This window comes from Jaculus jaculus, chromosome 1 (genome assembly GCF_020740685.1).
Source record: "Jaculus jaculus isolate mJacJac1 chromosome 1, mJacJac1.mat.Y.cur, whole genome shotgun sequence".
NCBI lineage: Eukaryota > Metazoa > Chordata > Mammalia > Rodentia > Dipodidae > Jaculus > Jaculus jaculus.
Window position 1 is genome coordinate 260,361,244 of NC_059102.1, and position 27,089 is coordinate 260,388,332.

General features: G+C 54.4%; 1 protein-coding gene across 5 annotated transcripts; it reads right to left on the minus strand.

Annotated features, from left to right (window-relative positions):
• Positions 1–11: 11 nt before the first annotated feature.
• Positions 12–26,810, minus strand: Cdk18 (cyclin dependent kinase 18). 5 transcript variants are annotated; one of them, XM_045141806.1, is made up of 16 exons: positions 26,571–26,810; positions 9,077–9,225; positions 8,775–8,854; positions 8,173–8,298; positions 7,000–7,056; positions 6,187–6,301; positions 5,933–6,045; positions 5,586–5,648; positions 4,621–4,744; positions 4,363–4,483; positions 3,617–3,714; positions 3,316–3,421; positions 3,176–3,218; positions 2,330–2,420; positions 1,990–2,044; positions 12–1,447 (listed from the first exon to the last, which is right to left on the minus strand). In XM_045141806.1, exons 2-16 carry the CDS (start codon positions 9,198–9,200, stop codon positions 1,144–1,146), a joined length of 1,620 nt encoding a protein of 539 aa, XP_044997741.1. In that variant the 5' UTR covers positions 9,201–9,225; positions 26,571–26,810; the 3' UTR covers positions 12–1,143. The 5 variants fall into 5 exon arrangements, with proteins under 5 accessions (XP_044997741.1, XP_044997742.1, XP_044997740.1 ...); XM_045141807.1 differs by lacking the exon at positions 26,571–26,810 and adding an exon at positions 25,972–26,100; XM_045141805.1 differs by lacking the exon at positions 26,571–26,810 and having other exon boundaries at positions 5,933–6,027.
• Between the last annotated feature and the right edge of the window lie 279 nt (positions 26,811–27,089).

Below are 27,089 nucleotides of genomic sequence, written 5' to 3' on the forward strand. Positions count from 1 at the left end.
ACAACTTTCTGTACAACATGAATTAAATATATATTCTGTCTTTGCTCTGAGTCACAGGACATTCACAGTTAGCAGGGGAGGAGTGGAGGGCTGGGCGGGGGCAGGCTCCGGGGCTGCTTCTCGGGTGGAGGGGCTTGGGCTGGCGGCAGTGGTGGGGAACAGGGAGGGAGAGCGGGCTTGTGGATAAAGCTGGCCTTCCCCCAGCTTTTGCCCTTCAAGATTCAGGCAAATGTTGAGGCGCTGAGAATATGAGCTGGGTACTGAAGAAGGGTGCTGAGGGTGTCTTCTTCAGGGGCTCCCAGCTCCCAGGGTCAAACCTGCTCCCATCTCACCTTTCTGCAGATCAGGCTGGTACCCTTCCCTGTCTCCACGGAGGCTGGGGCCAGGGTCATGTGGACGAGACCATGGGGAAGGAGGGGTGGGGAGGTTGTGTTGGTTCTTAGGAGCCCAGGCCAGCCTGGCACCAGTGTCAGGGTGACCTTGCCTATCTGAGTGACAGCCTTGGGGACCCTGAGCCAGGGCTCACTTATCAGCCCTGAGAATGATAACACCTGCAGGAGTGGCTCTCGGGAAGGAGGGGCAGGTCGGAGCTGGTCAGAGCTTCAAGGGCAGTACATGTTCTACCTCCTGCCAACTTAAGGCAACTGTATCCCGACTGGGAGACGGGCAGAGGGTTGACTGAGGTGGCAGGAATGCAGCTGGCGGTACCAGGCCGCCTCCAGATGCAGCTGGACATCCAGCAGCATGCTGGTGCCATCCAGCTATGGATCAGGCTAGAGGCACGTGGTCCTCTAGCAAGGAAGGGACAAAAGCAGGTTGGGGATGGTGACCAGACAGCCTACTATTCCTTCTGCTGATGTCTCCCTCTGGCCGATGCTTTGGCACATGCATGAGCACCCACAATCCCAAGGTCCCAAGGAAGGTGCTATGTTCCTTCTTGTTCTCAGAGGAGAAGGTGAAATGTATGTGGGTTCCCAGGGACGAGAAGGGGTCTGCCAGGCTGACGAGGCAGGCAGGCCCCATGAAGACACGGTGGGGAGTAGGCCCAGGGACTGGCACTCAGCCTGGCACCTGTATTCTCCCGTACAGGCTGACACCTGAGCACTGCATGCTGGGAGAGGGTCCAAGGTCCTTCCTTGCCTCTCATCTTCTCTCAGGAAAGCAGCTTACACTCGGCCCCGTGGAAGGTGACAGGGGAATTGGTGTCCAAGCAAAGGCCATTATGGAGGCACATGGGAAGCAGGGACAGGAAACAGCTGTGACCAACAGGACAGCCAAGTGATCCTCCAGGCTGGCTACTGGCTCTCTTCCTCCAACCTTCTGATGGCTCCACAGGCCCCATCCTTCCTGAATTTGTGTTCCGTGTGGCCATTGGTCCCTCAAGCCTCGAGGAGCAGTAGGGTGCACGCAGCTCAGAAGATGCTCTGCCGCCGGCTCTTTCCTCGACCTGGAGAAGGGTGAGGAGCAAGAAGACCTGAAGGGAGGAGGCTCAAGACACTGGGACTCTTGCGTATCCACTCTGATGCAGCGAGTAAGGGCGTGCACTTGACGTCTGCTACGAGCTGTGTGAAACTGTAATGTAACCTCTCGAGGCCTCAGTTTTGCTGACTCTGAAGGGCAGACTATTAGTAGCACCCTAGCCCCGTGCAGGGTGACTTAAGGATCAAATGAGATAATTCATGGAAAGCATGAGCTGCGCTAGGGGCAAAGGGCTCCGTTCCCTCAGGAGGCAGGCTGCCAGGGAGCTCGGGGTCTGCACAGAGAATTACAAAGGACAGTGCACCCCTCTGCCAAGGCTCCTGTCAAAGGTGTTCAGCTGGGTGGCTGTGGATAAGGGAGGGACCAGAAGGTGGGGGGCTGACAGCAGACATGCTAATCCCAAAGGTGGGCTGTGGGCCCATCTCAGCTCCTCAAAGGTGAGTTCTCACTAGGCGGGGCTAGTCTTCCAGACTGCCACTAGCAGAGGGGGTGGGGGACACGCAGCCCTACCTGTTTGCTGGAAGGCCAGGCCACGGTAACCTGGGTCCTTCTGGAGTTGGATCTCCTTCAGGGAGAAGATGGAGGCAGCTAAGTGAGAGAGGGAGCGTGAGCGAGGCCTAGATGAAGCCACTCTCTCCCCGACCTGCCACCCCCACTCCCACTGAGTCCCTGGAGCTGGGCTGCCCTCCAGGCAGGGCCAGCCTGGGAGGACCTAATAGCTCAGATGGAGTTCACCCCATCCTCTCAGACTGAAAAACCCATGGAGGGAAAGTCATGTGCCCAAGGCTGTCCGCCTGCTGCCCCCACCTTTTCCTGGCTCTGAGCTGGCCCTTCTCCCCAAAACACTCACTGTCTTCAAGCTGGTGCACGTGTTCTCCCAGAGAGTGGAAGTAGGGATGACTCAGGGCCGCTTCTGCTGATATGCGACTCTTGGATTCATACTGCAAGGAACAGGGTGGGCTATCTGGACCCTGCTAGAAAGTATGACTCCTATGCTAAGTGAGATCACCAAGGATGGGAGGATCCCCGACCTGACCCAGCCCCAGGCAGTCTCAGGAGTCAGGAGAGTGACCGCTTTCTTGTGATGGTCATACATGTGTGCAGGTGACCTGAGAATCAGCACTGTTTGGTATTAGTAGGTAACACCACCGACTATCCCGTCCTTTATCCTGCCCTTGATTCCTGGGTTCCATAGTCTCAGCACAACCTCACTACTATCTCTTATTTATTTATTTGAGATAGAGAGAGAAAACGGGCGCACCATGACTTCCAGACCCTGAAAACAAACTCCAGATGCATGCACCCCCTTGTGCATCTGGCTTACGTGGATATTGGGGAATTGAACCTGGGTTCTTAGTCTTCACAGGCAAGCACCTTTACCACTAAGCTATCTCTCCAACCCGCGACTATCTTTTAAAAGATGAATTGATAATTCTGTGCAGTTGAGGAAACGGAAGCATTAAATCCTCCGGAAGTGCCAGTGAGTGGATCTGAACTAGGCTTTGTGTGTGAAGCACAGACCTCAAAGTGTGGACACCAGCGCTCCTCTTCGCCTTGAGGGCTCTTTGTGGAGGAGAGATACTTCCAACCACGGCTTTGGGGAGATGAGCTACGGAAGTGGGGCACCGGGCAGGGTGGAGGCTAGGGGCATAGCTTTCTTTGGCTAACCTCTCCTTGAACCGAATAGGACACTCACCAGGAGGAGGCTGGTCAGAAGGTTGATGCCTTCGGTATCTAACCTGCAAGAAAGAGGAGCTGGCATAGGCGTGGCCTGGGCGGACTGAGGACGCACCGCCCGCGGGAGGAAGATGCAGGACCGCGGAGGGGCGTGGCTACCTGGGGGCGTGGCTGAGCAGCGGCTGCGGCTGGTACCGGGGGAAGCTGTAGGCTCGAAACTCGGAGAGGGCGGTCACACCGGGCCACGTCTCTTCTGTAGGAGTACCTGGAGACACGAGACGGCGTGGAAAGCATGGGCAAGGCATCGAGGCGACACCGAGAGGGTGCAGCGAGGTCTCGGGACCCCGGCCCCAGGCCGTCCGCGGAGCGGTCCCGGGCAAGTCCCCCCTCCCAGCGCTCCAGGGCTGGGCAGAGTTCTGGCGCCCCTTGGCGGCGAGAGGGAGGTGCGAAGGCAACTGACCAAGGAGGCGGAAGATGAGGTGCAGCTCCTCTTTGACGGTGGAGCCTGGGAAAAGGGGCCTCCCCGTGGCCATCTCGTAGTGGATGCAGCCCACGCCCCTGCGGGAGCAAGGATCGGGGTGAGGTCGGGAAAGGGCAGCCAGCCTTCTTAAGCCTGCTGCACGAACGATCCAAGGACACGTTGCCATAGGGATCACAGCTGGGGCCAGGGGTGGCCCAGGACTATGGAGACTCCTAGAATGAACCAGCCTCCCTCTACAGCCCTTTCTGTGGGTTGCCCAGAACCCTTTTAAACTCTGAGAGTCTGGAAACGAAAAGCATCCATCCACTCTGGGTAGCTCTTGGGGACGCAGGCATGGGCGGTTCAGCCAGGCACACGTGCCATTTATTTCTGGGCTGGTTTTCATTTTACATCAAAACATACACTTGTCAATTTTAACAGTGAAGAAATAATATCCCTCTCAAAACGTTCCCTAGAGCTAATGCTTGGAGAAGACGCATCTAACTCGTCTGCTTCCTGCAGGGGCCTCCTATATACCTTTGGTCACCCCTCCACCCGGCTCCAGAGGGAGCATGTGAGAAGAACAGGTCTAGAAGATCTATAGCCTGGAAAACCCTGATCTACTTTAGACTTAATTTGTTCACACACAGTGCGGCAGAGAGCCCCAAGGCTGTGAGCAAGGAAGTCAGGTGGCTCTTCCCAGAATCTAGGTCAGCCCCTCTGCTCCCCTTGGCCTGCTCACTCACCACATGTCGATGGGGGTGGAGTACTCTGTGGATCCCAGCAGCACATCTGGGGGCCTATACCACAGGGTCACTACCTCATTGGAGTAGGTCTTTGTGGGCACTGACTTGGCCCGGGCCAGGCCTAAGGACAGACACATTACTGAAGCTCTGTTCCTAGTGTTGCCGGGTCAGCTACTCAGCCCCTCCCCCACGGCCCCTACATTCTAGGGAAACGGGCCTGCCTGCTAGCACCCATCCCGGCCCTGGCCTCGGCCTCACCGAAGTCAGCTAGCTTCAGCTCTCCCCTGTCGTTGATGAGCAGGTTCTGGGGCTTCAGGTCCCTGTGCAGGATCTTGCGGCGGTGACAGTAGGCCAGGCCCCGCAGCAGCTGGAACATGAAAATCTGCAGAGAAGGATCGAGAAAGGAGAAGCATCAGGTGGGGCTGGGCTCCACACGGGAGACCCTACCCCTCAGCCCCATGCTGGGCAGGGATGGGAGGGTGTCAGCACAAGTCCCAGGGGAAAGGGTCCCTGATTTTGCTGCCCACCCCGCAGACCCCGTGTGCATCAGGAACTTCATGTGAAGGGGAGGCTGAGTGTGTACAGGAGGCAGTGAACTCGGGGAAGCCAGAGAGGTCCGCAGCTTTGAGGTAAGGGAACATAGTGGGTAGGAACCCCACCCCTGGAAGTGGGGGGTGATGAACTGGTTCTTCATTCACTTCCTCTAGCTTCCCAGAATCCTCTCGTGGCCTTGGCAGGAAGCTCAGGCTGCCATTGGAGGAGAAGCTGATGCTCGGAGTTAGGGCCCAACACAGCTCAACAGAGTCTGTCTGGGTTCCTACGTTTCTGGACTGGCCGAGGGACAGTGGCCTTTCCCGCCTTCCTGCAGGTGACACCTTGAGCAACCTCAGCAGCTGGGGCTGTGGTAGCAAGAGGGCCTTACCACTCAGAGCTGCCAAGATGTCAAGACTGTTGGAGGATGGGCTGGAGAGATGGCTTAGCGGTTAAGCGCTTGCCTGTGAAGCCTAAGGACCCCGGTTCGAGGCTTGATTCCCCCGGACTGCGTTAGCCAGATGGACAAGGGGGAGCATGTGTCTGGAGTTCATTTGCAGTAGCTGGAGGCCCTGGTGCACCTAATCTCTCTCCTTCTCTCTATCTGCCTCTTTTTCTCTCTGTCTGTCGCTCTCAAATAAATAAATAAAAATGAGCAAAAATTGTTAAAAAAAAATGTTGGAGGCCCTCACCTTGACGTTGTGCATGCTCATCAGGGTTCCGCAGTGGTCCAGATACTGCTTCAGGTCACTGTCCTAGAACACACAGACAGGCTCAGCCCTGCTCTTCTCTGTCCCCTGCCTGGCCTGTGGTCTAGACCCAGGCTGAGGGGAAGCCCATTTCCAGTTCAGACCCGAGACTGGGATAGGATCGTAGCTCCAAGCCAACTCTGTGACCTAGCCCTTGGCCCAGTTCTGTGTAGGAGCATCAAAAAGCCAGATTCCAAAACAGTACTTGGGCCATCCCCTGCCCCGCCCCCTCACCACAACTCCCTGTTCCCTACCCCACCACAGGGGGTGCCAGCCGCAGCCTAGCTCACCAGGTACTCAAACACCAGGGTGAGGGACCGGTCTGTGTGGATGAGGTCATGCAGGGTCACGATATTGGCGTGCTTCAGGTCCTTCAGCAGAGACACTGGGGAGACAGGCCCACCTGGGTCCCCAGGCCCATGGAGCCCTCCTGCTATCCCTGCCTGGATTCGGCAATGGCTCTCCACCCAGGCTCCCACCAGGCCCAGGCTGCTGAGCCCCTCCTCCCAGGGACCCAGGGCTAGAAGGAGCCCAGATGCCATACCCTCTCGGATGGCAGTGCAAGGTGCTCCCTCCTCATGCTCCAGCCGGATCTCCTTCAGGGCCACCAGGTTCTCTGTCAGTTTGCTGCGCCCCTTGAAGACGGTGGCATAAGTGCCCTGGGATAGAGCACCCCCAGTAAGCGGAGAGAGCATCCCAATCCTGCTCTCCTTCCAGCCCTCCCCTCCTGCCTCTGCTTGGGCTAGGACTTCAAAGCTGAGACGCCTGCTCCCTTCTCCTGCTGACATACTTTCTTTCAAAGCCCGCTTCCTTTGTGAAGCATCCCTAACAACTCTGTTCTAGTCACACCTCAGTTCTTAGATCACCATGTGGTTCCTCGAAGGACAGGACCCACCTCCCTCTACAAACCTGTGACCGCCCCCGGCCGTCAACATGAAATCTGACACGGTGATACAGAAATGGAAATTGTGCAGTGAGCCCTTGCTGTTTCCAGGCATTTAGTGCTACACATGAGCTAACTGTAATAATCCAGTCCCCACACCAATCCTATGAGGTAGAATAGTTACTATCACCAATTGACAGAGGAAGAAACTGAGGCACAGGGGCGCTGATCATAAATGAGATAGTAAATGGGGTAGGGGCTCAGATCCAGGCCATAAGTACTTGAAGGGGGTTGTGGGGGGGATACTGTCTGGAGGCCTATGCCTTCAAGGCCTCAGTCAGGATCAGGGCTCATTGCAACAGTGGCTGAAGGCTGGGCCGGGTTGCCTAGTGGAGATGATGTGGCTCTGGGACAGGGTGGCAGAGACTCTCATCCTGCCTTGCCGAAGGAGCACCAACCACCCCGGCCTCTTACCTCCCCCAGTTTGTCCAGTTTCACGTATGTTTCCAGTTTCCCGAAGCCAATGTCTGACTGTAAGGGAGACACAGGAGGCTGAAGTTCAAGGCCCCATCTACTCCACATATCCTCCCAGACCCCAGGGGCAGCCTGAGACCCCCATCATGAAGAGGGGAACCCAGGCTAGCTGAAGTGAAGACAGTGTCAAGTCCCTCCTCCTCGTTTCCTTGGCCACTGGGGTGAGAGCAGCGGGGATGCTTGGAAGTAGGACCTCCTTCCTCCACGTGTTGGGATATGAGCCTAGAGCTGCAATCCCTGACCACTGCCCGCCTCACCCCCATCTGGCTGTCTTGCTCTGGGTACTGGCTCTACTGGGGGAGGCTAGCCTTTCTCCATCACCAGCGTGTCCGCTTCAGACCCCACCTTCCCGCAGTCTCTCCTCAAGCCACTTCTAGCTGAGGACAGGACCTGTCTTAACAGGTCAGATGCCACCTACCCACTACAGAAGATGAGTCTTCAAGTGTCTGAAGTGGGGCCCAAAAGCCCCCAACAAACCTGACAAACTGCTAGGACAGGGAAGTACATGCCAGGTGATCGGCTGGTCTTTTGTTGTTGTGTTTTTGTTTATTTGTTACTGTTTGTTTTGTGTTGGGGGCAGGGTCTCACTCTGGCCAAGGCTGACCTGGAACTCACTCTGGACCCAGGCTGGCCTCCAGCCCATGGTGATTCCCTCTATATCATTCTCTTGGATGCTGGTATTAAAAGCATGAGCCACCAGACCCAGATTTTTTTTTTTTTTTTTTTTTTTGAGACAGAATCAGTAGCCCTGGCTGGCCTAGGCCTCACTAGTAGTCCAGGGTGGCTTGAACTCTTGACGATCCTCCTGCCTCAGCCCCTGGATGAGTACAGAGATCACAAGAATGAGCCACAACAACCAGCTGGTCTATTGGCCTTAACTTCAGTAACCTTGGAGCTCAGAGAGGTTATAACTTGGCTCCATACCTCCGTGGGACCATCTTGGAAATAGATGTTAACTTGGTCTATCTATTGGAAGCCATTAAGGACAGTAGGTGGCGCCAAAGGCTTAGGAATCTTTCTGCAAACCACTGGGCCAGGCAAGGCCAAGTACTATCTCCATTCTAGAGATAAGGTGTCCCACCCTTGTGGCCTCTGACCCCTCCTGGAACTCACCAGGGAGGCACGGCGGGACATGCGGTTGAGTGGCTTGGGCAGTGCTGGACCCTCCAGCTGCAGCTTCTGCAAGAACTCCTGGGGCAGGCGGATATCCATAGGCAGAGAGAGCCTCTTGCTGAGGTCCTGAGGTGATGGAGGGCATGGAGACCCATGTTGGCTCTGGAAGGCCCTTGTTTCTCACTCTGGGCCTGTCTCTCCATACAGAGCAGCCACAGCAGGGCCCAGCCACAGTGCCCTCATACCTGAGAGTATATACTCAGAGATCCAAGGGACTGCTGTGTGACCTGACGAGGTCCCTCCCCCGACCCCCGCTCTGATCTACAGTAGCACTGTCTGTATAACTTGAGTCTCAGGTCCCCACAGACACTGTAATTTTGTAAACATAATATTCCTCTACTTGGCCCAAGTATGTGGGCCATAAAAACAATAGCCAAGTTGTCTAGTTTCCATTCTGAACACTTCAAGTAGATTCTCACTTAATCCTCACAATAACTTGGTCCAAGTCACAGAGCTAAGCAATAGCCCAGCTGGGATTTGAACCCTCGACAATTGGCCGAGGATACATCCTGTCCCCCAGAGCCAGGCAAGCGCACCCTCACCTCCATAGAGAAGCGGCGCTGGTTCTGTCGTCGCTGATACTGCATGCCGGGGGACAGCCCCTCGGGCTCCTCCTCACCATCTGTGGGGGGGGGGGGACAAGATGCTGGGCTCCAGCAGGGCACTTAGGCCAACAAGATGAAGTAGAGGGTCTAAGGGGAACGGGCATCAGCTCCTCTTCCCCACTCCTGTGATCTGCCAAGTCATCCAGGAATCCCACTGTCATCTCCTCAAGGTGCGGGGCAGACCGTCTGCAAAGCTTCTAGGGAGTGGAGGTGGGAGCGCTGGGCAGTCTGACCCTCACCCTCATTCCTCTGGGTGTGGAGCTGGTTGAACTGCTCTGTGAACTCAGCCAAGGACTCCTCGATGGTCTCTGGGCGGGGCACTGAGAGGGAGAACCTGCGCTTGAAGTTCTTCATCTTGTACATGATCAGTGGGGACCGCTGGCAGGTCCTGGGACGGAGGGGAGAGAACAAGGTCAGCTGTCCACTAGTGGGGGAGTCAGGCTCTGATCTTCCCATCAGGCCTTGCACAGAGCAGACTTGTGTCGTTCCAACTAGCTCCACGAGCAAGCGGGTGCAGGACCTAAGCCAACTCCTTCCTCCAGGGACCCTCAGCCACACCCATCCTACAAACGCTCCCTCTGACTGACAGGGCTGTCACAGCATCAGCTGGACACAGCTCTGGCAGCCAGCCCCTCCTGCCAGATGTTAACCTTTCAGCTGCAGATGGTCTGGAGGGTTCTTGTTGAGGGGGGTAATGTACCAGAAATGGATGGTCTTCAGGCCAGCCACTCTTTTTCTGAATGTGTCAAGAGCCAGGGAGCCTTCCTGGTTGATGTCCATCAGCCACCCGTGAGCAGTGTCCCGATACGGACATGAGCATGTACCTCTCTGGCTGGCCCAGCCCCTTCTCACTTCCAGCTGCAATATGGAAGTCATGGGTAGCATGGGAAACTTAGCTGGCCCCAGGGAAGGGAGGCCTGAGCCACAGGCACCTCCATGCGAGTCCCCTGAGCTTGGGCTAAGAACTCAAGACTACTCAGCTCCTGTCGGCCTCTGCATGCTGGCCTTCCAGGGACACTTGTGTGGCTTTGCAAACACACGGTGGGGTTATTCTACTCTGCCCTCTCCCCTATGTGGTTTAAGTGCCCAGTGCAGCTGCCCCTCGTCCTGGCCGGTTCCACACTGCTTTCAGCTACAGTAGGCCGCAGGGACCAAGAAGCCATATAACCCTTCCGATTCCCCACCCTGGCCAAGAAGGCACCAGGGCTTTCACTCCTCCCTGCCTTTACCCACTTCTGAAGGATGCTCAAGTCGGCTCCTGGCCAGCACCTAGTTGCCAAGGCAACCTGGCCCCTCATGAAAGCTCACTGTCCAAGGGATTATGGATCAGTTACATGTTTGCTTTGCTTCATGATCACATCCTCTGTCCTCAGCCAACCTGGAAAAGTCTCCTTGACACAGCATCCTCCTGGCTGCTCCAGATGTAGCTAGGATGGGCCCTCCGGCTCTCCTGAGCACAAGCCGGTGCCTCTAAGCACAGAAGGCACTGCCAGCACTGCTAGCTGAGTTCATGTCTGCCAAGGAGCCTGCAGTCTTACTCAGTTCTCTGTGGCACACCACGAGCTAAGTACCTCCATGTGTGGTATGGTGCCAGGCACTGGGGATATAGAGGTGATTCAATGTGCTTCCTGTTTTCAAGGACCTCAGGGGCTGGTGGAGGCCCCTTGATAAGAGGGTAGCTGAGAGCTCTTCTCTGCCCAACTTCTCTACCATAGCCCATCTTGGATTGCCTCAAATTTCTAATACTTATCCCATTCCCAGCCAGCCTCGGCCACTCCCCAGGGAATGTCTCAGCCAGGCCTTCTGCTGTCTTTCCTCTTAGAAAAGTCCCAGAGGACAGACATCTACCTGCCTCACACTCACTGAGGGGCTTCCTGATGGTTCCACTGGTGAGAATGAGGAGACTCAGTCAGACATACTCTGCCAGGTGACTCATTCCCCAGCAAGGCAGGAAAGCAGAGCTGACTTCGGCTCCTCAGTGCACAGACCCACTGTTTTCAGGGCTGACTGAACACTGTGTGACATTCTCATTCCTAGCACTGGGGTCTTGGAAAGGCTTCTTCTTCTTTTTTAATCTCTCCTGCAGTGCTGGGGATCGAACCCAGAGCCTTGAATCTACTAGCCGAGAAAATGGCTGGGCAGCATCTAGGGTCCAGATGAGCCTCTTCTCAGGGGCAAGGAGTCACCAGTTCACTAGGGATGGGGTGGGGGTCCGGACAGGGATAGCTTGGGTGAAGGATGGAATGAAGGCTCTAGGCTCAAAGCTGAACCTGCCAAGGGTGTGGGGCCATTGCAAAGCAATAGGGACCAGCTGTTCTCTCTGTGCTGGAGAAGAGGCCAAGAGGAAGTGGGTGTCACCATGGTGTGAGGGATGGAGGTCAGATGCAGGCATGGACTTCCTGATGGCTGACAGGGGAGCAGGCAGTGGGGGTGGTGACAAGAGCAGAGAGTGGATGCTTCTCCTTGCTAGGGACAATCAGGGCATTGACCCCAACAGGGTCTCGGGTGTGACAAGGCAGTCAGGGCAGTGAATGGTCTGTTGTTTTCCAGCTCAAGACACAAGATGCTCTGTCACTTTTCCCTTGGGAGAATCAGCTCCTCAAACTTGGGGGCTGGGGGAGGGGAAAGGATAGGAAAAGGGTCTGTCACCTTGGTACTATCTGCTCCTCATCCCCAACTGGGGACAGAAAGGCCCAGTGTGACCCATCCTGAAGCCAGACCAGGGCCAGACACAGTGTGGCCTTTGTCCCCAGGCCCAGGAATTATCTGGGGCTGTCCCGTGCAACTGGTGCCAGGGGAAGAGAGCAATGGGGATGCAGGAGTGCACCCCGGGCAGGGTGGCATGGGGAGATCACAGCAGCAGAGGCCATTCTGGAGCTGGAGGGTGAGCAAGCAGACCCCAGCCAGCCCACCCTTTGATTCCTGACTAGGTAAGCCGACCTCCCTTCCATCCTGGGCACACCAGCTGCCCAGTACTTCCTGCAGGTGCCATAAAATCAGGTGGCACAGGAGAAGGAAGGAGGAGCCAGGCTGGGAGAAAGCAAGGCCTTGCCAGCGGCCACTGTGCACCATGAGAGAGGGCCAGACTCCAGAGGCCAAAGGAGGAAGCCACCAGGGAAAAGCACTATTGAGCATCCCTCAGCACACAGGGGCCATGGAGGGGACTGGACGGCCAAGATCAGGCAGCAGTTTCATTAAGTGCACGCATCACAACAACAGGGCTCCTTTCTTGTAACTGATCCCCACACCCTCTGACCAGCACCATCCCATCCCATCCCATGCCATGACCTAGGCTCCAAGTACTTGTTTTCTCCTGGGGTTTCTTCCCACCCAGTCTGAATCAACAGCCAGACAAGCCCAGGTCAGATTCTGGGCCACTGCTGCCCGCTATGTGACCACAATGCATTGACATAATCCCTCTTGGCCTTGGTTTATTCAGTCATTCACCCATCATTTGGTGAGCGCCTATTAAGGTCTGCCATTGCTACAGTCTGTGGACTGCTGAGAGGCCACAGGTAGAGCAGACGGATGTTAATTCCTGTCTCTCCCTCCACCAGCACTGGAGATTCTTCTCTACCACCGAGCCACACCCCGGCGCTGGGCACTGACCTCGGGTACCTTCTGATCGGGATAAGAAGATACAGACAAAAACCCAAGCAAAGAAAGCGGACAGGGTGGTAGATAAGTGCAGTAGGGGAAAACCAAGCAGGAAAGAGAGAGGTCGCAACTGACGCTGCGTAAATGGGAGCAAGCAGAAGCGACTCTGAGAAGACGGTAACCTCACGAGCAGCTCGGTGGTAGAGATGTGGGCGGGGAAGTGGCACACAGACTCTGAGGGAGGCAAGTGAGCAAGGGAAGAGCAGGTGCAAAGGGCCCGAGACAGAAGCGAGTGCCAAGTTCTCAAGGAGCGGTGACTGGCGCGGAGGCCAGGCAAATGGGGAGCAGCTGTGCTGGGCTCCAGGGTACAGGAGGCTGTGAGCAGAATGAGTGACAGGATCGCGGAGAGACCTGCATAAGCTTCCTCGGGCTGCAGACTGTGTGTGGGTAGGAGGAAGCCGGGAGGGCTCGGTCAGGAGAGACACGGGTGAGAGACGCTGTAGCGTGGGAGCGGCGCAGGGAGAGGTGGCTGGAGGGGTAGAAAGTATACGTGGCTGGAAAGAGGCCAAGAATCTGTGACCTCAGAGGATGCGGCGGAGCAAGCGGACTGGTGGCGCAGTCACTGGAGGAGTACAGGAGACTGAGGGGCAGACTGAGGCTTGGGTGGGAAGACCGGGAGTCGGGTTTCCAATGTCTGGTGACCTCTGCGGGGAGAGACCAGAAGGCAAGAGCACACTCCAGGCACCAGCAGGGCTCAGCGTGGCTCTCTCTTCCCAGCCTGCTCAGAGCTGACAGACAGCTAGGAGGACACCTGATCACAGGGCCTCGCCACTGCCTTTCCCTTGGCGCTCAGGGCCCAGATGGAGGAGGACAGGCAGCAGGGGGCAGGGGGCATGGCCAGCTATGGGCAAGCTGGAAAGACTGGATGGCCAGGGGAAAGGCCGGGGGGGGGGGGCAGATGGTCTGCTTAGACAACACTGCAGACCACACGGGGCAGGACAGGGCAGGGCAGGGCCAGTGCCAGTGGAGAGCTTTTCACGGCAGGTCTCGTTCCTTGTAGGAAGAAGAAAGTTTCACAGGGCAGCTCAGGTCAGCTGCAGGGGCACAGGAATAGTTTGGCCTGCAGTCTCCCAGCCAGGGACAACTTCCACCAGGCCCCTGACCTATCTGTGCCCCACAGCTGGGACCCTGAGAGGCTGAAGAGCATAGAGACCCTGGAGGCTGAAGAGGTTGACAGACCACTCAGGGCACAGGGAGTCGCACAGGGCAAGGGGTAAGTGTCACTTCTTACATGTAGGGACCAGCCCCAAGACTCCTTTCAGTCAACCCCTTCCAGGCCTCCCACCTTGAACATGGTTCCATTTGCCCAGTCTTCCCCAAGCCCCTTTACGATCTCCCACGCTGGCTTTGCTCCTGGCAGGCCCTGTGCATGGGGTTTGGGTCTCTTGGGTCTTCGGAAGCTTTGCTGACCCCATCCCTGACCTAAGTCAACTACATGCGCCTCCTCCAGTGAGGCGTGACGTTCCTCTTGTCCCCCCTCCAGGACACAGTGGTCCCTGTGCTTTGCACTGGTGACATATAGCAAGAATGTATGGGCATCTACCGTGTCCCCAGCATGGCAGAGGCTTTGCTATGTTTTGGCCTCAATCTGGGCCCAGGGACAGAGGGTGAAGGATGTGACTAGGCTCCGCCTACTTTCTGAAGCCCAAAGGCTGTGACCCTCAGTCCCAAAGGCTGACCTCCAGCCAGGATCCTCATGACACCCTCTGCCACCCACGCCTGCCCCTGTCTTGGTCACTTTAATCATTGTGTACCTTGGGGGACTTTCAAAGAACCGGAGGTGACGGCTGACCAAGTTTGAAGACGTCATGCGCTGGGCCTCAGACACGTTTGCCTTGAGGGAGAGCCATGTGCACGGCGCTCTGCCCTCCACCTGACCCTGCTCTGCCCTGTCCGGCAGCAAGAGCGCTCCTCACTGACACCCTGCCCCACCAGCGGAGAGACGCTGTGGGCCTGGGGGCCCTCAGGTCAGGCAGAACTAAAGAGGACAGACAGGCCTGCAGCCTCTATGCCAAGAAACAGATGCTCTGTGACTGAACTCGGAGAATATTCCTATAGCCTCTGTTTGAAACTCAGGAAGCAAGCAAAGGCCTTCTGGGTTCAAGCTGGGCAAAACCTCCAGGAAGCCAGGCAAGGAGGCTAAGTGCTTGGGGCCCAGGTCACCTCGGCTGGGGACAAATGCAGTCCCCACTCTACAGAGTCTTTCGTTTACCTTGGATGCTGGAAATGTTGCTCAGTGGTCAAGTGCAGTGTCTCACTTTGACCAGAAAACTCCACAGTGAGGGCCATGTGCTGAGCACCCCCCTCTCTTAATCACTACCTGTGGCATCACGGAAGAATTCCCACTTACTAGCCATGCAACCTGTGAAGAGACCCTGTGCCTCAGTTTCCTCAAATACCTTGCCTCCAATCTAATTGTGATGGGCACTCACACTCAACCTCTTCAGCGGCTTTTGGGAGACATCCTGGCACATTTAAAAAATCCTGCAGAGTGAACACGGCTCTCAGATACAAACTCTGGGGGCCAGGAGACAGGTTTCTGGTGTCTGGATTCCTGGCTTTTAGAGTGTCAGCCCTCAGCCTTCCCCGGAGAGTCCCATTGGGTTGAAAGTATGTGGCAGAGAAAGCAGATGATTACACCCCATTGCTCTGAACATATCACCAAACTGGCCCCGGGATGGCTCTCCTTAACTTTCACCTTAGTGAAACTGTTCCCAACCCCACTCTCTCATCCCCTCGCCTAACCCAATCCAGCGCCTCCTCCTAGGGAAGCGGTGCATGAGCGCACCTCTCTCCTCCAGTGAAAGCTAGATGCTTCCTCATGCTGCCTTCACGACAGCTCAGGACCAAGCCCGATCTTTTTCAGAGCAAGAACAGGACCTTTATCATTTCTGTCTTCCTAGCACCTTACACAGCCGAGACTTAGCGACTCCTCGGACTAGGGGAGGAATGAATGAGATCACTGAGCCATGGGATCATAGTGACGTCAAGCCTCTCTCCTCTACAGAGACATAAACATCAGACTCTTCAAGGATGAAGGGCGCATCTTGATCACCTGTAAGCTCTGGGACTCGCGGCCCCACAGACTAAATGTGTGTGTCCTTTCTTTCCTCTTGCAGCCAGGCCAGGAACCTGTTTCTAGGTTTGCCTTCTCTCAGGCCAGCTGCAGCCTTGGCAGTTGTGGGGAGCACACTTGGGGTAGGTGTGGCCTCTGTCCCCAGCAAGCTTGGGGCATGCAGCCTCCCAGCGCTAGACTCGAGGTATCGCTCTTTTGTTTGCTATCATAGGTTTCAGTAGGAAACAGACTACAGGACAGGTGGGTTAGGGGCTGTGACGTCACTCTCAGGATCCAGATGCCCTCCACAGTGCCCCTTGCCTCTCCTCCAGCCTGAGCCTTCACTGTCCCCAGCCATATAGCATTCTAGTTGTTCCCTGGAAGAGCACCTGACTCCCTGGACTGTAGCTGTTTACTTGTCTACTTCCCTCGCTCGCTCGTCTGACTCATCACACCCTGAGCCTGACTGTGGCCTTCCCAGAGTCAACTGCAAGTGACCGGCGGCAAACATCCTGGGATCGGGGCTGCCACCATCCCCTAGCCTTCCCCCCCCCCCCCACTGCGTGGCCCATGACAGGGGAGCTGGGAAGGTGGGGCAGGAAGAGTGGCTTCCAGATCAGCAGCGACTCCCAAAGGAGGTCCATGCAGTGTCATAGCTGGAAGTCCTCTCAGTGAGGGGAGCACTGTGAAGAGGGGAACCCACATCCATCCAGCTGCCTCCGGGGCTTGTGGGGATGGTGGTGGCAGGGCCCCAGGACCCTCTTCCTGGGCTTTCAGCCTTAAGGGCAGATTCCCAGAGCCTAATAGAGCAGGTGTTCCACCGGCTTTAACTCCTACATATGGCGCCTCCACGTCCCCTCATGACCTCACTCCAGCCCCCTGTGTGGCTCCGTATCGGTCCTCCCGAGGTCTACTCTGTGCTATCATCAGGCTTCCTAGGGCTCAAGGAAAAGAGGCATAAATGGTATCTTCTGGCATTTTTTTTTTTAAACCTTCTTTTGGAACCCAGTTAAGGTCTGGCTGCAATCTTTGGGGAGGCTCTGGATTTCCAAGTGATAAAATGGGACAAGGTGCCTTCTGTCGGCTCTGGGCCTGAGTGTACAGGACACGCCATCCATCTGGCCTGAGAGGACCTTCCTCGATTTTCCCTTTGGTCAAACCACTCCCAACCTCCCCACCCCCAAGAAGCAGTGCATGACCATATCACAGGCAGGAGCAAGGGGTCAGGAAAGACGCGGCTTCCTTCTCCCACACCCTCCTGCTCCCACACAAAGCTGGTCTTCCCCTCCAGCTGGAGGAGCCCTCTTCGCTCCTGTCGGCAGCTCTGTAAAAGACCCTACACAGAAAAGTTGCCTTCTCTCCTGTGTTCACTACAGCAATACTCATAGTGACCAAGACATGCAACAGCCAAGTCTCCTTGGGCCCAGGGGTAGAGGGGGAAGGATGGAACTAGGCCCTGCCCACATCCTGAAGCCCAAAGACTGTGACTCTCAGTCTCAAAGGCTGAGCCAGGATCCTCATGACACCCTCTGCCATCCACACCTGCCTCTGTCTTGGTCACTTAATCACTGTGTACCTTGAGGGAAATTTCAAAGAACTGGAGGTGACGGTTAACCAAGTTTGAAGACTTTGAAGACGTCATGAGCTGGGGCTCAGACACGTTTGCCTTGAGGGAGAGCTATATGCACGGAGCCTGCAGATCTCATCCTCCTTCAGCCTGAAGCACTTCTCACAATGATCAAGACATACAACAGTCACCATGAACCACACGCATAAACAGATGAATGATTTGAAAATTCTGGTATACAGAGAAAGGGGGTGGGGGACAGAGGGAAGGAGAGAGAAATGAGAGAATACTCTTCAGACATCAAGAAGGAAATCCTTGGGCTGGAGACATGGCTTAGTGGTTAAGACACTTGCTGGTAAATCCAAAGGACCCAGTTTCGATTCCCCAGTACCCACATAAAGCTAGGTGCACAAGGGGGTGCATACATCTGGAGTTTGTTTGCAGCAGCTACAGGCCCTGGCATGCCCCATTCTCTCTCTTTCTCTCCTCTCTCAAACAATTTTTTTTTTAAAAAAAAAAAGAAGGAAATCCTACTATTTATGACATGGATGAACCTAGAGGATAATATGCTAAATGAAGTATGTCAGACGCAGAGAGACAAACACCATGACCACGTTCATCTATGAAACCTTGTAGAGGCGAAGAACAGAATAAGGGCGGGAGGGAAAAGGAGGAAGGGGCCAGGGGTACAGAGCTGGAGCCGGAGTAACTTCTGCTATTCTGTCTGTCACACAGGAGGGAGACTAGGTAAGAAGACACACCATGTAAGAGAGGCTCGTGAGCATTTCTACCACAAAGAACTGATCAATGTTTAGGGTGGCAGATGTGCTAATTACTCATACTTGATCTTGACTCCGTATGTACATGCATCAGCATATCACATGGTATCCCACAGACAGGCATCATTATTCTTGGGCAATTAAAAATCAAACCGAGACTGGAGTGACGGCTAAGCAATTAAAGGCACTTGCTTTCAAAGATTGACAGCCCAGGTTCAACTCCCCACTATCTAGGAAAGCCAGAAGCACAAAGTAGCTCACGCATTCGGAATTCGTTTGCAGGGGCAACAGGCCCTTGCATGCCTGTATTCGCTTACTCTCTTTGCTCACAAATAAATAACTTTTTAAACTGTAAAAATAAAAGAAGTCTCTATACATTTCCTTTTAGATCCAAAGTCTGCAATCTCATCAGAGGTTCTCCTTTAATTCCAAAGGAACAGCTGTCACCCACCATCTTCTCCATGACAAATAGCAGAAATATAGGACATCAAGTTCAGCTACCCTTCGGCTTCCTTTGGCGGCCTGTCACATCTCTCATTTTGTTTCCATGCCCAACTTTAGCAACAGAGCAGCGGAGGCCTTTAAGCCCCGACATCCCTGGGGACTTCGTACTTGTATGAGGAGGGAGGAGGAAGGGAGGATTTCCCAGCATCTCTTAACCATAGCCCTATTTATACTTGACCTCCACCAACCTGACCCACACTACGCACTGTCCACATTTTGACAGGAACCCCTGGCCACCCTCTTCCAACTTCCCTCTTTCCAATGGGAGCGAATGGTCTGGTCCGAAGAGCAGCTATGTGTCACCTCCGCCCCCCAACAACTCCATCAGACTTCTCCAGCCAGCCCAGGCTTTGAGGAATCAGTACTGCCCTCTCGGCCCCACACGGCACACTGTCTCTGCCTTCAGGGTTGGCCCAGGTGACCACACTGACCTGGGGCCCTCAGTTCTCCCTCAGAGTCACTCACTAGCCAGGGCTCAGTCTCCCCAGTGCCTCCTTCACTCACTCTGTTCACACGCGTGTGCTCAGAGCCTGGCCCCGACCCATGCCTTGTGCTTGTGCCCGGCTGCCTTGGTTTCCATGACAATCTGTCATCCACTTCTTTCTTCCTTCCAAGTGTGGTGGACTCACTTCCTCTACCTATTCCTGAATGGTGGTACACCCCAAGTTCCCTCTTTGGCCATTTGCTCTCCCCCCTCTATATATGTCCTGGGTGATTTCATCCTTTCTCGTGGAGGAAACCACTGCCCCGTGCTGATGACTCCACAGCCACGGTTCCAGGCCCTCCAGGGCCCCTGGGCCTCAGCATGAAAGGCCCCGGATGTCCTCCACGGGTCCTTTTTGAGAGAAATGTTCAAGTGAAGTGTGCAAACATGTACAGCCTGGTAAAACTGTGTATGCATGTGATACACAGCCACGTCACTCACATGCATACACATATAAACACCAACACCCCAGATGCCAAGCAGAAAGCAACTGGTCACAATGCCAAATGTAGTCATTTGGGTGCTAGAGCTGTGGGTGGTTGTAATTTCTTCTTCTTGCTTATCTGCATCTGCTAACATTTCCATAATGAACACTTATTATTTACCTTGTAAGTATTTCTTTGCAAACGAAAATGTACTTTCAGCTTGAAATTCCAGAATGATTTAATACAAGGCCTAAAGAAAGCTATGATTATCTTGAGCAGGGGTCAGCAAGCCTTTCCTGCAAAAGGTCAGCCAGCCAGTATTCTCAGATTTGCAGATCACACTCTACTGCAGCTAGGAAATGGCAATCCTTTTGAAGGAATGAGTGTAGCATGTTCCAGAAAACCTTTACTTAAAGACACTAACATCTCAGTTATATATAATGTTAAGGGTCATAACTTATTATTTTCTTCTGTTGAATTTTTTTCCAACCACTTAAGACATATAAAAACCGTTCTTAGGTCAGTGATGTTGGTGCATGCTTGTAACTCTGGCACTCAGGAGGCAAAGATAAGCCGCAAGTTCAAGGCCACTGTGGTCTACATAGTGAGTTCTAGCACAGCCAGGTTCTACATGGTAAGCAAGACTGTCTCAAAAAGCCAAAACACAGGGCTGAGGAGACGGCTCAGTGGGTAAAGTGCTTGCTGAACAAGCATGAGGACCCGAGTTTGGATCCCCAGTGCCCACATAAAATGCTAGGTGTGGTGTCATGTGCTTGTAATCTCAGGACTAGGGAAGGTGGAGACTAGGAGAACCCTATGGCTAGCTTGTCTAGCCAAACTGGTGAGTTCTAGGTTGAGTGAGAGACTGCCTTACAGAATGAGGTGGAGGGCTAGAGAGATGGCTCAGTGGTCAGTGGAGCCTGCTTGCAAAGCCTACTGGCCAGAGGTTCTGTTTTCCAACACCCATGGATGTCAACAGTGTTTCCTGTGTGTCTCTGACAACAGGAGGCAGATTCAGGAGAATCTGAAACTCACGAAGCTCATGGGCCAGTTAGTCTGACAGTTTGCAGTCTGGCAGAGCCTTGGCAGAGGGAAGAGACTCTGTCTTCAAAAAGATAAAGCACAGACACCTCGAAATTGTCCTCTGACCTCCACACATGCACCATAGCACATGTGCGCGCACACACACACACACACACACACACACACACACACTAAAAAGAAGGTGGAGACTGAGGAAGATATCCAATATCAACCTCAACCTCTGGTCTCCACATATTTGAACACATATGCACAAGCACCCACACACATGAGCATCCACACACACACATACACATACACAGAAAGAAAGAAAGATAAGAAAAGGAGCTGGAGAGATGGCTTAGCAGTTAAGCGCTTGCCTATGAAGCCTAAGGATCCCAGTTTGAGGCTCAATTCCCCGGTACCCAAGTAAGCCAGATGCACAAGGTTGCACATGTATCTGGAGTTCAGTTGCAGTGGTGGAGGCCCTGTTGCGCCCATTCTCTCTCCCTCTCTCTCTCTGCTGCTCTCAAATAAATAAACAAAAATAAATAAACAAACAAAAGAAGCCAAAACTGGGCTGACAGTGTAGCTCAGTCAGCAGAATTCTTGCCTAGCAAGCATGAGACCCTAGGTTCAATCCCCAGAACCACATAAAACAGGGTAGGCAAGGTACTGCGTGCTTGACAGCAGGGAGATCAGAAGTTCAAGATCGTCCTTGGTATCTATCAAGTTTGAAGCTAGTCTGGAATACATGAAACCATATTTCAAAAAAAAAAAAAAGCCAAAACAAACAAATAAAACCATTCTTAATTCATAGCTCATGAACCATTCGAAACCAGGCAGGATTTGGCTAAGGGCCCTGATTCAGCAACTCTGCCCTTGAAGTTTGTGCCCTATGTGGCGTTTGAATCCAGCATCCACTTTGGAATGTTTCTCTCCTCTCTGACAGGGTGAGGCCTTCTGGAATTTTCTTGCCCCTATGAGCCATGGTGAAGGCTGGGTACCCATTTGTAGGAAGCCCCTGGGCTCTGAAGTTTGAAAGAACAGGAGGCCAACACTCTCCTGGGACCTTAGAGCACAGCTTCCGGCAAAAGCTGGAGCCACAAAACCACAGTCGGGGATGGGTTTTATAAGTCCCCTGTCTGTGCTTCTAATTTTTAGGCCAAGACTTAGAAAGAACAACAACCTGTCCACGGCTCTTCAGAGCAATAGAGCAAAGTTGAGACCAGAAGAGTAGGCTTATAATTTGGAGTTCAATGTCTTTTTGTTCCCCAAGACTACTGAGACCAAAGAAGTCAGTGGCTCACTCTGGCCACCTAGCCTGGAGAAGGAGCCACATCAGGTCTGGCATCAGCACAGAATGTGGCACCCAGCCCAAATCTAGGGGATGATGCTGCCAGTTAAGCTGGACCTCAGGATCACGAAGGGACCTTAAGACCTCCTGCCTGGCTTCACCTCCTTGGGAGGCCCTGCTGCTGCCACTCCAGCATGGCACCTACTACGCACCTGCTTCCAGGCAGTGGCTCCTACCAGCACTTTGGAGGGACAGCCATGGCTCCTCCCGCGCCTGGTCCAACAGTCTCCTTTGCGCTAACCTGCAGCATCCTTGGCTAGGTGGTCGGGACCAGGGGAGAGAAAGCTTGTCTCCCGAGAAGACTCAGGCAGAAAAGAGCAGGCTTCTTTAACAAAGCAAAGTGTGCAGACAAAATCCATTCTGAGCCAGGTGTGGTGGCGCACGCCTTTAATCCCAGCACTCAGGAGGCAGAAGTAAGAGGATTGCTATGAGTTCGAGACCACCCTGAGACTACATAGTGAATTCTATGTCAGCCTGGGCTAGAATGAGACCCTACCTCAAAAAACAAAACAAAACAAAAATCATTCTGGGGATTTCTCAGAATTTCCTCCAATAATAAAATAGAGGCTGGAGAGATGGCCTAGTGGTTAAGGCACTTGCCTGTGAAGCCCAAGGGGACTCAGGTTCAATTCCTCAGGGCCCACGTAAGCCAGATGCACAAGGTGGCACATGAATCTGGAGTTCGTTTGCAGTGGCTAGAGGCTCTGGCACACCCATTCTCTCTCTCTCTATCCCCCTCTTTCTCTTTCTCTCAAAAAAATAAATAATTTTATTTTTAAAAAAAAAAGAGTAAGTGTTCAAAGTGGAGGAAGAACTATTTTAAGAGAATTCTTTCTAGTTTGGATCCTGGGTCCTAGTGTTCACTGGGATCCTGACTTTAGAGAAGATGTCAAGTGCAAGTCAAAGGTGGCCCAGGAACTCTGTATGCCACCACCAGTAATAACACGGGATAAGGCAAGCAGCTAGGAACACACACAGCACGCTCCCACCATCTCATTGGAACCCTCACAGCCACATGAGGAAATGCTCATGGTCTCCTTTTTAAAGCTGGAGAGGCTGGAGCTTGGGGGAGCAAATGGCTAACTAAAGGCAATCAGCTCTTGAGGCCTTGGCTGGGGGGCGGAGGCAGGATTACACTAACCCTTCTGCGGGGGACAGGAGGCCTTCCTGCACATGTAAATAGTGAATGAACTCATGACCAGGAAAGAGAATGTCACCACTGTTCCCAGTGTCTTTCCAAGCAGGCTATCCTGAATCACCAAGGTCCCACTTGCTATCGAGGAGCTCCTCAACCCTCTTCAGTTTAAAGCTCAACTGCTCCCTGCCTCTCCACCTCGCCTCTTCTATAGACAAAGCTTTACGAGCTTAAGAAGCAGGTGGCTCCGATAGGCACAAGGTCTGGCTGAGGCTCACCCAGAGCCTTCCCTTTCCCCCTGCTAATACACGATGGGCCAGTTCCTGACAGGCCAGCCCCATGGTGATCCTAGGCCCCTGACCACCTGAGGTGTGCAGGATGTGTGTGTGTGTGTGTGTGTGTGTGTGTACACGCAGCTGTAGGGGTCAGGATTAACCTTGTTGTGTTCCCACCCTGTGAGATGAGAAAGTGCCCGCTCAGCAGCCCATGTCTGGAGAGCGAGTGGAGGTGAAGGGTCCGGGGCAGGGGAGAGAAGAGGTCATTGTGGGACACAGGGCCGGGGAAAAGAAATGTGACTTACTCCCAGAGGAGTAAAGCTAAGCAGGTAGGCTTGGCTCCCCGCCAGCCACTCCCTCATGGACAGCAGAGCAGAACAGGGACTGCAAATAATTAAGTACCAGGAAAGGGTCCCCTTGCTCCATGGATAGGTGAGTGCTACGGGGTTACGGTGCCTGCTTCACTCCCTGGAATCTAGAGGGTGGGTCCAGCATGGAATACTGACCCCTCCTGGCAGGTTTCCATCCAGGTCTTATAGGCAGCCCTCTTCAGGCGGATGAGGTGGCGCATGCTTTTAATCCCAGCACTTGGGAAGTAGAGGTAGGAGGACTGCTGTGAGTTCAAGGCCACCCTGAGATTACATAGTGAATTCCAGGTCAGCTTGAGTTAGAGTGAACCCCTATCTTGAAAAAACAAAAACAAAAGGGGGAGAGAGAGAGAGATAGAACACCCTTCCCCAACTCAGAAGGGCAGGAAGCTTCTAGCTAAGGCCTTGGCCTAAAGGGGTTTCACGGTCTGCACCCCAGAGCCAGCTCTAGGGTATCACTTTCCCAAATGCTATCATTACCATGGCCACCAGTTACTCAGTCCCTGCAAGTTCTTTAATTTAAGTTAGTTCATGTAACAACCCTCATATTATGAACCCTTCTTTACCCTTGAGGAAACTGAGGCTGGGGAAGTTCAGGAGTTTGCCGGAGACATGGAGCCACATAGTCAGATACACAAGGTGGCTCATACATCAAAAGTTTGTTTGCAGTGGCAGGAGGCTCTGGTGCTCTCCCTCTCTCTCTCTCTCTCTCTCTCTCTCTCTCTCTCAGCCTTTCTCTCTCAAAATTAAATAAATAAAATTGAAAAACAAAAAGACACAGAGGAATGGAGAGCTGGTTTAGTGGTTAAGACACTTGCTTGCAAAGCCAAAGGACCCAGGTTCTATTCCCCAGGACCCACGCAAGCCAGATGCACAAGGTGGTGCATGCATCTGGAGTTCATCTACAGTGGCTGGAGGCCCTGGCACACCCATTCTCTCTATCTGCCTTTCTCTCCCTCTCTCTTTCAAATAAATAAATAAATAATTTTAAATATGTTTAAAAAGAAAGAAACAGAAATGCTGGACACAAGAAGGATTAGGAGTCAGAAGAACCAAACTAGGCTCTGCCCTTCAGAAAGGAGCTTGTTCGAGCAGTGCGCGTGGTCTGGGGACGAAACAAAGTCCCGTGGCCTTTAGACCCCAGGGCAGGTGTCCCCTGCTTTCAAGATCCCAGTCCAGGAACCTACTCGCTCCCCGGTGATGCAAATGGCCCCTGTGATGAAGCCTGGCTCTCTCTGCCACAGGGCAGGGGAGCCTGATGACAGAAAGCCCCTCCTCATCTTCCTTCCTGAGGACCGGGCTCAGGCTGAGCCCTGCCTGGGCGGAGCAAGGCCGGTGGCAGGGGCTGGATGCCACCTCTACACCACCTTGGGAACATTCATCTTAGTGTCTCAGTTTTCTGGCCTGTAAAATAGGGACAGCACCTACTTCCTAAGGTTATTGTGACACCTTACTTGGCACACAGCAGATATTCAATCCATGGCAGGTAATAAAGCATCAAGAAGTTGGATCTGGGCTGGAGGAATGGCTCAGCGGCTAAAGTGCCTGCCTACAAAACCTAACGACCCAAGTTCAACTCCCCAGTACTCCTGTGCAGCCCGATGCACAAATAAACACATGTGTCTGGAGTTTGTTTGCAGTGTCTGAGGACCCTGGCACGCCCATTCTGTCTATCTGTCTCTCTTTATCTCTTTCTCTGCTTGCAAATAAATACGTAAAAAATATGTTTTCTTAAAAAAAAGAAGGATCTAACTAATGACATCTGTGCTGGCTCTGGAAATTCAATAGTTTAACAACATCTGGCACAAGTGGGTAAGGCAGCAAGGAAGAGGGTCCTATGAAGCTCCTCTTTAGGGGGCACACCCAGGCTGTTGATGAGGATGAAGTTAGTCTCTCCAGGCCCATCAGCTACACAGTAGGAAACTGGGGACAGAAGCTTGGCTGAGACAAGAGGGACCTCTTTCTAGGACTTTCAGGACTCGGATTTAAGCCTAGAGCCACGGCTGCCTGGCATTCTCTGTGGCCTAGATGATATCTTGCCCTGCCCCATAACACCCTAAAGACAGGGGAACCTTGGGGATGCCAGGATTGTCCTCCCCCAGGTCCTATCCAGGAATGTCCTGCATGCCCATGCTGAATCTCACAGCATGCTGACATGGTAGGAGCCAGGCCAGTGGGAGCCAGCTGGTAGTGTTTGTGAGCCACAGGGCACAGGCCACAGCTGGGCAAGCTGAAGAGGGCTGGGCTGGGGCTAAGGATGAGAAAGAAACAGCAGCAGCCAACATTCATCTGCTAGAGAATTACCTGCGACCATTGGATCCTAGAAGGTGCTGACCCCCAGTGCAGGAAAACCAACACAAGGCCTGCAGACCCCAGGGAGCTCCCCTCCCACCCCTGCCAACAGGGTGGACTAGGGCCTGGAGCCCATCCGACTCCTATTTCAAAGTCCGGTCTCCCCCAAACACAGTAAAATCAAACCTCATCTCCAGAGCCCAACAGCCCACTCACCCTCTGTTTTCCACACTGCAGCACTCGCTGTCCACTTGCTGACCGAGAGACCCGTTCCCCAGCGACCCTCCTCAACTCGCGGCGGATGCTTGGGAACTGCATCAGCCTCTTGGATCCTTCCGGTAAACCCCAGGGCTCTGGCCTCCCACCCGCAGACGCAAAAGTTCACCCGAGCCCAGAAAGTCCTTCAAAAGGCGGCGATCAGTCCCCTCATTCTCGGGTATCCTAGTCAGCCGGGACTCCTGACCCTTGTCCTTCCCAGAAGGAAGGGCGTTTAGAAAGTGTCCGGCTCCCGCTCGGGTGGAAACTTTGCTGGGTTAGGGTTCCCACGGAGCCTGGGGGTGGGGGTGGGGGTGGGCAAAGGGAGTCCCAGATGGAGAGTCCCCGCGGGACGCGCGCCCCGAGCTGGCGAAACCGCCCCCCCCCCGCCCCCGCAAAGCACCTGGAACTTGGGAGTGGCCTGCTCAGGCATCCCCGACGCCCCCACCCCAGCCCGGCTCACACGCGCCGCGACCGATCGCCCCTCGTCGCTAGCGGGCTCGAACCTCCCAACCCCGGCGCGCACGCAGACCGGCGCCTTTAAGGGCGGCTCGGCTTACCTTTGCTCGGCTTCCCGGGCGCGCCGTGCCCCTCTCCTCCGACCGCGCGGGGCCTGGGCCCGCCAGCTGCAGCCCGGCTGCCCGGGGCTGGGCGCCGTGCCCCCGCCCTGAGCCCTGCCCGGGACCCCGCTGGACTCGGGGTTCTGCTCGGCTCTGCTCAGCAAAGGTGGACGGCTCCCCAGAGAAGCTGCAACCTGAGCTGCGGGGGAGGAGAAGGAGGAGGAGGGGGAAGAGGAGGGGAAGGGAGGGGGGCAGAAAGGTGGGGAGGGGAGAAGGGCGCGAGGAGGAAGGCATAAGCCCAGCCCCCCGCCAGAGTTTTTCACGTGTGCGCGCTGACTCCTCCCTCCTTCCCGATCGCCCTGCCCAGAGCCACTGCCAATCCCCAGGGCTCCCTTTGTCCGGGTGTCCACCCCTTTCTCCCACTCTGGGAACCAGGCTTGGGTGCCTCTTCCTGTTCTCTTCCTGGGCTGGCTGGAGTTGGAGGATGAGGCCCTATAGCTTTGGACCAAGCCAGGACAG